The sequence below is a fragment of the Pinus tabuliformis genome, chromosome 1_2, assembly GCF_031772625.1.
Source record: "Pinus tabuliformis cultivar Carrire ecotype Pingquan chromosome 1_2, CPIR1, whole genome shotgun sequence".
Taxonomy (NCBI): Eukaryota; Viridiplantae; Streptophyta; class Pinopsida; order Pinales; family Pinaceae; genus Pinus; species Pinus tabuliformis.
Genome location: NC_142298.1, coordinates 252114402 through 252125698, shown reverse-complemented (window position 1 = coordinate 252125698; position 11297 = coordinate 252114402). Strand labels below are relative to the sequence as shown.

At 39.5% G+C, this 11297-nt stretch overlaps 2 protein-coding genes across 4 annotated transcripts; both read left to right on the top strand.

Moving 5' to 3' along the window:
• The first annotated feature begins 379 nt into the window (after nt 1-379).
• Nucleotides 380-4379, top strand: LOC149205319 (uncharacterized). Of its 3 annotated transcripts, none has more exons than XM_089394995.1 (2): nt 380-667; nt 957-4379. In XM_089394995.1, exon 2 carries the CDS (start codon nt 998-1000, stop codon nt 4214-4216), a length of 3219 nt encoding a protein of 1072 aa, XP_089251121.1. In that variant the 5' UTR covers nt 380-667; nt 957-997; the 3' UTR covers nt 4217-4379. The 3 variants fall into 3 exon arrangements, with proteins under 3 accessions (XP_089251121.1, XP_089251120.1, XP_089251122.1); XM_089394994.1 differs by having other exon boundaries at nt 954-4379; XM_089394996.1 differs by having other exon boundaries at nt 850-4379.
• A 624-nt stretch (nt 4380-5003) lies between these two features.
• On the top strand, nt 5004-6540 carry LOC149205318 (uncharacterized). The gene is made up of 2 exons (XM_089394997.1): nt 5004-5864; nt 6021-6540. Exons 1-2 carry the CDS (start codon nt 5603-5605, stop codon nt 6089-6091), a joined length of 333 nt encoding a protein of 110 aa, XP_089251123.1. The 5' UTR covers nt 5004-5602; the 3' UTR covers nt 6092-6540.
• Nucleotides 6541-11297: the final 4757 nt, after the last annotated feature.

Genomic DNA, 11297 nt, shown 5'->3' with positions numbered 1-11297 from the left:
ATCATAATGTAAAACAATTAATCAAATAAAAAAATACCACTATATGTAAATAAGAATAAACATCATTCACTGTACAACTAAATTTAACGCTTAATCCTATAATAAATATTCATGTATTTATTATAATACATGAAATAATCAATATAATAACATTAATGTGACACATGAAATAATTATTAGATACCATCTTGTACTCATCTTTTCCTCTTCCTCCGTCGAGAAAAAGCAAAAGCAAGGAATGTAATAACATTAATGTAACACATGAAAATTTTCAATACAAATCCTTAAAACAATCCGTAACTTCAACAATTTAATTTGATCATATGCCTTTTTAAATCACATATATTTGATATTTTCCTTCGGGGTTGCATTCATTGGAATCACGCGTACCCTAGGGGATAATATAATTGGCATAGAATCATGGGTTTAAAGCCTAAATTTTCAGAGACGGTGGCCTTTGAACAAATCCAAACATTGCACCTTATATTTTTTTCCGCCGCTTTTGCTTTACCCCTCTCTGCGTGCGGGTATTTCTAGCGAGGGTTCGGAGTCAGATGCCTGTTGACACAGGTCACAAGTTCGAATTTCCAAGCCGGCAGCAGCCTCGTGGTTTTTAGATTCGTCCGTTCAAGAGTCCTCGCGACTTGTTTTCAGACAAGTCTCACAGGTACACATACTTCTCTCATTTTTCAAAACTTTGTTCGAAACCCTAGAGGCCAGAATACAGGCTTCGGGTAATTAAGGGTCCATATTTGATATAAAGCTCACTACTAGTATAATTACCGTTATAGATGTTTAAAATAAATTCAAGCAGCTTAGATTTAAATGCATTTCTTGTTTGTCTCCAAGGTCAGCATTAGCTATTGATGCATAAATTTATGGCGTGCCAGTGGGGACATGTAAATCCAGAGCCCGGGATTAATTTTGTTTTAATTTCTGTTGGGCATATGCAGCAGTAGCAATAGAGGGGGAAGCACCAGATGTCATAGAGGAGAAAATGGAACAACAGGAAGTCACAGCGGGTGGTGGGTATGATGGACAGGGTCAATGGGATCACTCGCAAGAGGGTTATCATGCACCACCGCAGCACGAGGGCGAAGTGACCAATAATACTTTGGGAGCTCAAAATTTGGAGGATCATTATTCGAATGGAAATGCAGAAGTGTATCCCGAAACCATCCCGCAGAAGGAAGCTTTGAATACCTATGGGGAGGATAGTGGATATTATTATGCACAAAAACCCAAGGATCAAGCAGAGGCTCCAGACGGTGGATACTATGCACAAGCTTACAGGGACCCTGTGGATGCACCGGATGGTAGTTATTATGTAGAGGCATATAAGAATCAGGTGAATGCGCCGGATGGTAATCATTATGCTGACAACAGATGTGAAGACCACCCAGGCGGTGGTTATTCAGGGAAGGAATGGAGTGGTCAAGAAAATGTCGGAGATCAGGGTTATTATGGCGAGGGATACAAGGGTCAAGCTGATGTGCCTGATGATGGTTACTATGCACAAAGTTGCAAGGATGAGGCAGTGTATGTTTCACAATCTCATGATGTTCGGTCTGACGGTGGCTATTACTTTCAACCACAAGGTAACGACTATCTAGAAAGTCATCACCAGAGCTTAGAGCAGACGGTTGTTGATGGGAGATTTGCAGAGAAACAAGATTTCAACAATGAAGGGCAATATGCTAGTGTCCAGATTAGGGCCACGGAGGACCAGAAGGCTCAGGATTACTCAGTCCAGAAAGCATTGCCATCTGATGCGGGTAGATCCCAAGATCAGGAAACTTTACCATATTCGAAGGAAGGTGTTGGCGAGTTGTCAATGCAGGAAGGAGTTGAACAGCAAGGAGATCTGCCATTGAGGCATCCTGCTGTTGGTAGGACAGTTTCTATTACAGGTGAAGCTGAAGCAAATGCCACATTAGAAAGTTACGGGAGGGAGGTTCCGGCGGAGTCTGACAAACCTAATGAAGCTCTAGGGAATGATCAAGGTCCTACACAGATAGGGCAGGGGCAACGAAATGCCGTGGACTCTGGTAAAAGAAGGCGTAGCAGATGGGAACCTCAGCCCGAAGGAGAGGGAGAAGCAACTGAAGGTGAAGGAGGGGGTAAGAAAAGGAAGTCCAGATGGGCTGCAGATGAACCCAAGATCAACTTGTTTGGACAAATACAACTGCCTGATTTTATGAAGGAGCTGACTGGTGGAGATATAGACCCTGAAGTGCAGGGATTAAATTTACAACTGTTAGAAATAAATAAGAGGCTTCAGACTGGGCAGGTTCTTGATGAAAGACCAGATGGGGCACGATCTCCATCTCCGGAGCCCTTATATGACAACATGGGCATCAGAGTAAATACAAGAGAATACAGGGCCCGTGAGAAGCTAAGCAGAGAAAGGCAAGAGATCATTTCCCAATTGATTAAGAAGAATCCTGCTTTCAAGCCCCCTGCAGATTATAGGCCTCCCAAGCTTTACAAGAAACTTTACATACCCATGAAAGAATATCCTGGCTATAACTTTATTGGGCTCATTATCGGACCCCGGGGAAACACTCAGAAGAGAATGGAGAAAGAAACAGGTGCAAAGATAGTCATCAGAGGGAAAGGATCTCAGAAGGAGGGCCGGTCACAGCAGAAACGGGATTTAAAGTTAGATCCAGCAGAAAATGAAGACCTCCATGTTCTGGTAGAGGCAGATAGTCAGGAATCTTTGGAATTGGCTGCCAGTATGCTCCAAAAACTACTAACTCCTGTAGATGAAGACAGAAATGAACACAAACGGGCACAGCTGAGGGAGCTAGCTGCACTGAATGGCACGATAAGAGATGGTGAATACTGTAGGTTGTGTGGTGAGCCAGGCCATAGACAATTTGCTTGTCCAAACCGGAATTCAACATTTAAGGTTGATGTTTTATGTCGAATATGCGGTGATGGTGGACATCCAACAATTGATTGCCCGATGAAAGGGTCATCACAGGGAGCTAAAATGGATGATGAATACCGCAATTTTTTGGCTGAACTTGGAGGAGGTGAACCTGAAGGATCGACAGAAAAAACCAATGCTGATTCCTCAAGACAGTCACGCCAGCAATTAGCTCTTCCCAGCAATTTGCCTTGGGCAGGTGGAGCTGGAGGTTGGGGAAATGCAGGATCAAGTCCTCAGGGAACAGAGGGTACTGGATTTGGCGGGTCAGGATCCTTACAGCAGGGTTCTGGATCTTCCCTTTCACGTCCTGGTCTAGGATTACAAGCTGAAAATAAATTCAGTAAAGAAATAGATGATTCAAATCTGTATGTTGGATATTTGCCTCATACATTGGAGGATGATCAGTTGATTCAAATGTTCTCTCCTTTTGGCAGAATTGATGAAGCCAAAGTTATCAGGGACCGAATGAATGGTACTAGTAAAGGTTATGGTTTTGTTAAATATTTCGATGTCAACTGTGCTGCTGAAGCAGTCAGACATATGAATGGATATAGATTGGAAGGGAGGATTCTAGCTGTAAGGGTAGCAGGGCGGCCGCCTCCTCCTCCTGGTTCTGGATTAGGACCTGCTGGAGGGGCTTATGCTCAGCCGCGGCCTCAATTTCCGATGTCCACACCTTTTGGTAACTGTGCACCTCCACCATGGGGTGCTCCACCTGGACCAATGCCTCAGGCTCCCTATGGTCATTTTCCTAACAACCATGGTTATGGAATGCCACCCCTTTCCGGGGATCCAGTGCAGGGAGGCCCTTATAGTGCTCCATTACAGCCTCAGTTTGCACCATATGGCCCCTACCAGATGCCGCTGCCTCCTACACAAATGCATGGTAACATGCAAGGCCCACCAGGAACTCAACAAGGCCCAGGAATGCAAGGTCCACCAGGAGCTGAACAAGTTCGGGGAATGCAGGGTCCACCAGGAGCTCCACAAGTGTCAGGAAATCTGTCAGGTGCCCCTCTGCCAATGCCAGATGCTCCACGTCCTGATGGAATGTCTCAATTTTCAGGGAATACTGCCAGTATGCCTACATATCAGCCTTATTATCCACCGCCCCCGCTTCAATCAAGCAATGTATCTTCTCAGTTACCTCCACCCCTTCCACCAGGGCCTTCAATGGGAAGTACAACTTCTCTTCCATGGGTACCTCCCCCTCCTGAGCAGGAGAACCAAGCTGTAGAAACTGAATACGCAAATTTTTTGTCTGAGATGAGTCGGTGAATCAGGAGATCATATTTAGTGGGCAGTGTGTCCTAATGTTTAAAATATAAAAATATCTTTCCAGGTTATGAAAGGAAGTTTCAGTCTGATCTTACGTTAAGAATTCCCTGCTTGGGAACAGAAGAATTTAGTTTGAGAAGACTGATACAGCTTGTTGCGAATAGATATCATGCTATAGATGAAGAAAGATATGATATTATTTGGCCTGCACGCTTTAAGATTACAGGTCCTTTTACAGGCTTCGTCTGCATTATTATGTTTGGCTGTATCGGAGGACAGCTGAGGATCTCCAGGAAGGCTGCTCAATCTTCTATCATTACAACACTGGGTATGTAATGATCTGTCATATTTAAATGTTACTGACAAAGCTTATTTCTGATGCTTTTGCAGATTATTATAGTTCACCTGAACTGTTTCTTTTAAATCATTGAAGGGACATAATCGCCTTTGCTTTATATGCAAACATTATATTTTTTCCACCTGCCCCAGGCTTTCAGTTGCTCATTCTTCCTATCTCAAACACTTCCCTGTCTTGCAGGTATTCTTTGCAGTTACCGGCGAAACTCTAAATTGGTTTTTATGTTATCTTTTTCTAATTTTCTTTTTAATTTGGCATTAGCCTCTCTGTTTAATCTGGTTGGTCAGTTTTCGGGGAGGTATACTGAGTTTGATATCGCTGCCTGCCTTCTGTTTTCATATGGAGTTTTCCCTTCAAGTATAGACGTGTTACTAATGCTCTTTCTATTTCAGGCTCATAAATTCAAGTCTTTACATCTTTAAGATACTGATATTTTTATAGCTTAGATATCACTTGAATTGAATCGGAGTGATGTTCATTGAAGGAGGAATTCATTGATTTGTGATTTGTTAGTTATGTTGTTACTGATTTCATTTTATGCACAATGTGATATGGCATGTTGTTAATTTTCTTCCGGCTCTTGTTTTGGGTTTTTGTTGTGTGAAATCAACGGACCACATGTAACTTTTATTAGCAGACAAGAATACACTGGCTTTTTTTTTGCTACTATGTTGTTGATCATGTCACTAAATCTCTGACATATTTTCTGTAGTGATCTAGGGCAATTTTAGCACCATGGTTTTTTAGGATGTCAACAAAAATTCTTTTCCCAACACACAGTTAATTCATTACAATTGGTATCTTCTTCGGTGAACAGTACCACTTATTTAATGATGCAATAGACTGAACAGAATAAGATAGCATTTAATGATTTGATCTTTCAGTCAACCAATAATAAACCCAAACAGTGCAATGTATTGTTCACTGATCCAAACAACAGTAAGATACAAGGTACAATAAAATTCAATACCCTAACCAGAGATACGCCTCTAACATGCTAAACTCTATGCATATCCTTGTTTGCTCAAATGAATTTTCTGAGTCTGCCTCTGGTCCGCGCTAAATCCCAGCCTCAGATTACTCCAACGACCACACACTTGCCTCCTCAGGTGCTTATCTTCTCTGTTACAGGATCCGTAAGTGTTACAGGTCTCAAATCTACTACAGGGACTGCAAATCTACTGCTACAGGGTGCTCAGATTGGCTGCTTCAAGATGCTGGGATCATCCAAACCATTACAGGAGCTTCTGTCACAGGTGTTTTCAAGACTTTGGATTCCACAGAATGCAGGTATAGTCACTGGAACCCTTGCTTTTCTGAGTTAGACCCTTGCTTGGAAGTTAAACTCTCTCTTTAATTTCAGGACCCTTATCTGCCTTAAGTCTTATAACCTCAAGCCACTGTAATTCACATTATCTTAAACCCTTGTAATTTTAATGACTTCAGGCTTCTATAATTCGTTTGACCTCAGAAATCCATCTGACTTAGGGCTTTCAGCCTGTTCCACAGAATTTTAATGAACCGCCCAAATTCTAAGTTCAGAGAAGAGCTCGGCCTGCTTCCAGATGTAAGAAAGACTTCACTGCTCATGTAGGAAGAGAAACCCTGTGCCAGAACAAGTAGACAGATAGAAAAATGCAAAGAGATTTACCAACTAGGGTGGAATCTTGCACCACCGAAATTGATTGGGAAGAAGGGGTCTTAAAACCCTCAGAGCTAAGCTCAAGAAAACAGATGAATTGATCCACAAGATGATGATGATTTGATCTCAACTCCTCTATTTGTAGATTCCTCCACGGGCTTCAAGATGTGAGGGGTTGTGGGTGCAACCCCTAATTTTGGGTTCTTTTGCCCCAGCCGACCTAACTTTTGCCCCAAATTGGGTTTTTACCCCTTTATCAAGACTATAGCCTACGGGGTCAGATAGGCTACTTGTCCCTCATTGTCCTTCAAATTGAAGAGGCCATTACATTTTCGTTTGTTGTTTTCAAGCACATGTGTTGTTACAGGCAAGTATTTTCGTGCACATATGTGTTGGTACAGTATCTTTGCTTTTATTGTGAAAAGTTTGGTGATTGTCCGATTATGATTTTTATCAAGGGAATACAAAACATTGGAAGAAAAATCACTTTTATTGCTCTCTCTCATTTTTGGCTTTTATTAACTTGCACAATCACTGTAAGTTGCATATTTTACAGAACCTAACCATGCTTTGCATTTTCTGTGGGCATAAATTTGTTGCAAGTAGTGACTTCTTATAGATGGTTGGTCATTGGTCTCTCAAGATTGCTCACTACTGAACATTATCCACTATTCCAAGTACGATAGGAGCGCCTAAATAAGAATGTGATGCAGCAGTATGCACTTATAGCACTTTTATTGTGAAAAGTTTGGTGATTGTCCGATTATGATTTTTATCCAGGGAATACAAAACATTGGAAGAAAAATCACTTTTATTGCTCTCTCATTTTTGGCTTTTATTAACTTGCACAATCACTGTAAGTTGCATATTTTACAGAACCTAACCGTGCTTTGCATTTTCTGTGGGCATAAATTTGTTGCAAGTGGTGACTTCTTATAGATGGTTGGTCATTGGTCTCTCAAGATTGCTCACTACTGAACATTATCCACTATTCCAAGTACGATAGGAGCGCCTAAATAAGAATGTGATGCAGCAGTATGCACTTATAGCAAAAGTATAAAACTTGCTATTTTTGAATTGAAATTAATTTTGTCTATCTTTTAGTTGTCACCTTTAACGTGTATTTATGCCCCTGTATCTATGGGCCTTGCTGGAATTTTGAGTTATTTAAATTTTTTTGTTTTGTATTCCTATCTCATCTCAGGAAGGGATGTCCTAGTAACACAGTTTACATGTAGATTTTATGATGAAATTCGCTTATATACTATCAGTTGCTGATGCCTCAGTGCCATCAGTCACTGGTCTCGTGTTCAATGCCTTGATATTTGTGAGGAAGAATGATTGAGTTTTACAACATCAGTTCCAACTAAGAACTTCCTGCTAATATTTATTCTATGGATTTACATGTATTATTCTCAGATATTGGTGTTGTGGTGGTCTTTGATAGTGGAGCACAATAAGTGTTGATAAAATCACAGTTCTTTCGGTGATAAATCACAATATTTTCCTTTAGGGATATTTTTATTATATTTTCCCGATTTTCTCTGATTTTGCCGATTTTTTCCAATTTTGGAAAAATTAAAAAATGAACATATTTTTATATTTTTTAATGTTTTCCACAGTTTGCTGATTTTTTTGGCGATGTTTCCGAGAAGATGTTTTCTGGACCCTCACCAATTTTTTCAACCCTGAGTTACCTTTTTCCTAATCAATTATCTATGTTTGTTTGAATTAAATGGGATAGGTTTTGTTTTGAGGTAAAGATAAGACATAACCTAACAGATTGATTAGGTGAGTATAATTTCCTAATGTTGTTTTTGGTTTATTTTTTCAACCATCAAGTTTTGAGTGAGCACTTCACTCATCATCAGGGCATTAAGAAAATGGTAGCTGACTTGTAGATCAAGAGGGAGGATGGTATGTTAAGGGGAAAACGATAAGTGAATAAATTAAATAGGATATACAAAATAAGAAAAAATAAAACTAAAAGAAGTAACTGTTACATCGAATTACAAAGAAAGGAAGAATGGAAAAAAACTTAAAAGGTTAGAGACAATTTAATGAAAAATGAAAATTTAAAGAAGATAGAAAAATGAAAGGAATAATAAAAAGATAATAAAAGAACAAAAGAAAAGATCAAGAAATAAAAGGAGAACAATATGAGGAAAGAAATATGCAAGGAGAATGAAATATTAAGAAAAATAAATGATGAAGAAAGGGGAAGAATAGAAAGGGGGGATTGGCAAAAAAAAAAAACTAATATGAAGGAGAAACTAAATGATGACTGGGAGGAAGATATAAAGGAGAATACATGATAGGGAGAACCAGGAAGACAGAAAAGTAAGATAGTGGAAGGGAAATAATAGATAGAATGGCGAATTTTAATTAGAAATAATATAAACTGAAAAACTTAAAAATAAAAGGGAAAGAAGGAACAAAAAATATAGAGGGAAACAGGAGAAATGATTAAATACTTTGATTAAACAAGAAAGAGCAAAGGGTGGCAAAATATAGCTCTAAAAGGAAAATAAAGAGGACAAAATAAGGAAGAGGGGATTAAAAATGACACAAGTGGATCGGAAAGAAAGAGGGATCCGATGATCTAGAATGAAGAATCAACAAGAGAGAAAGGGCTTGAAAAGGGGCACAAAATACCAAAGGGGAAGTTAAGGCAAGGACCAAAAAATATAAATTAAGAGTGATTTATGTGGTTCTGAAGACGATTGGTAATAGGATTGCAGGATTGTCATAATATTAATCCGTCTTCATGATTTATGTTGTTTGGTTTCTTCTTCGTTTCCACAGCCTCTCTAGTGAGAAGAAAAGTTTTTGGAGTTTTTTTCGTTTCTTTTAACCTGAAAGTGCAAATTTGCAGATCAATAGTTACAAAACTGGAACTTGTGTTACATTTAAGCGGCTGTAAAGTATATGCCTTTCTCAAATTCACTATACCAAAGCGCACAAATTTTAAAGAAGCTTTTACATAGTAACAACTAACAGAAACTTATTGTCCTAGCATGTATGTCTAACAGCGATCTAAAAGATGGGCCTCTTTTGATACCTAATTTTAAAACATAAAAAAATAGCTTTCTTACTATTGTCAAACCTGTCATACACAAAACTTAAATCATACGAAAGGCCTAAGGAAGTCTTACCAAACTTCTAGTCACTCCTTAGCTGCTGATTGAGTTGTGTGCTGTTGGAGGCAGCAAATCTGGGCTCTTTGGATTTTTCCCTTCTTCATTGTGATTTTGGAGTTCTATATTAGAGAACCCAGCCAAAATTTTAACATTGAAGAGGCTTCGGAGATCTGAATTTTTAATCTTTAAGAAGACTTGAATGTCTGAGATCTCAATTTATGATTCCTTGTATCACCTTTGATGCAAATACTTGCCTCTGCCATCATCCTGTTGTCCTACTGAGGAAATGATCCTCCAGGCTTCTGATTCGATGCCATATACTTCTCTCTGATTCTCCATCATACTAGGTAGCTACTATCCGAACTGCAAACGCCACCAATAAGTTATGAAGTTTATTTTTTTGTTAAATTCAAAACACATGATAATGCTATTGGTTCAACATCGACATGGATTTGGGGTTGAACGTACGTGATTCTGTAGCATGTTAGTTGTAGATTTTTGCTCTTCATCCTTCAGATGCTTGAATCAGTTTCCTGGCTTCTGTGAACCTTTAAATTCCTCCTCACTGTCCAAGACTTGCATAAAATCTCCCAACTTCTCCTTCGTACCCACAACCTGATTGGTCTTCTCTTCCTTGGCCGATGGATTTCTTTTTGTTTGTGGGACCCATATTTTCCTTGCCTTTTCTCTGCCGGTGATTTCTTTACTGACATTAATGACTATATTTCAACTTAATAACTTCTGCCACCTGTAATTCACAATCAGCATCTCACTCCCTTCCTCTCTCTTCTGCTACCCTGGAATCTGTCCTTACCTTTTAATCTTTCTTTCCAGGGAGGGATTCTATGGAACTTAAACCTTGCCTCCTCTCTTTGGTCTGGTATTATAGAAATCATCAGCATACCTCAAAAGTCCAGCCCACTCTTCAGACTGCTTTATTGAGTTGTAAAAGGAGTTCCCTCAATGTCGCTGTTGAAAATATAGCGTGGAAGGTCTTCTGGCTTGTGCCTTAGCCAGTGAAGACCTCAAGTTAGTCTTTCTCTAGCATGGATGTGAGTTCATGAGATAGACTTCAGTTTTGATGAGTCGATTTCTAGTTTACTGGAATGGTCATCAAGATTGCATGCATAGTGTTGGAGCTTCAGTTACGTGGAGTCTTCTTCAGTTTGACTACAGGACGAGAAGGCAGTTACAAGTTCACTTAGAACGAGTTGTCTTTAGCATTGAATGGAGAAAAAATGAGTTAAGACTCCAATGTTTATTGGAGAGAGAACGAGTTAAAACTCTAGTGTTGATTGGAGAGAGAACGGGTAGAACTCTCCGTTAACTCGCAATCATAACTTGAACTTCTAAAGTGAACTAGGCCTTCTTGCATGCACAAATTCTATCTATAAAGAGGAGGACGAAGGCACAAGATCAATCATTCTTGAGAGATCAATTCTTTGTGTGTGGAGTGCGTATTCTTGGGGAGCAAGTGTGCATAGATTTAGGAGCTCTTGTGTGCTAGGAAATAGGGCCAGAAGTGCACAAGGAAATAGGAGGTTTGCGCAAGAAAATGGGGGCTTCTAGTGCGTAAGGATTATGGAGCAGGGATTAGGGATTCTCATGGAAAGTCAAGTCTATTCAACAGGAGAACAATTGTGTTCTTAGAGACAGATTGCTGGATGCAGTAGTAACGTGAATTGTAATAGATCCAATTGCTCAAGAACAATCAATAAAATACGACAACAAAGAAAGTAGGTTTTCCCTTTTGGGTTTCTTGGGTAAAAACAAGCGTGTCAATTTTGTGTGCAAGTTTTTTTATCTCTAGTGTTTTTTTCATTGCTTATAGATTGTTAAGAAACTCTATGTCTTGGTGAAAGTAAATTTGGTTTCAGTTTTCAGTTGCCTTGTTTTCAGTGATTCATCTAAGTAATTGTAGAGTTTCAGGAGAATTAACAT

Coding starts and splice junctions, on each gene's coding strand:
- LOC149205319 (XM_089394995.1), top strand. CDS start 998: ATGGAACAACAGGAAGTCACAGCGGGTGGTGGGTATGATGGACAGGGT.
- LOC149205318 (XM_089394997.1), top strand. CDS start 5,603: ATGAATTTTCTGAGTCTGCCTCTGGTCCGCGCTAAATCCCAGCCTCAG. Junction 5,865..6,020: donor TTGGATTCCACAGAATGCAG/GTATAGTCACTG, acceptor TAATGACTTCAG/GCTTCTATAATTCGTTTGAC.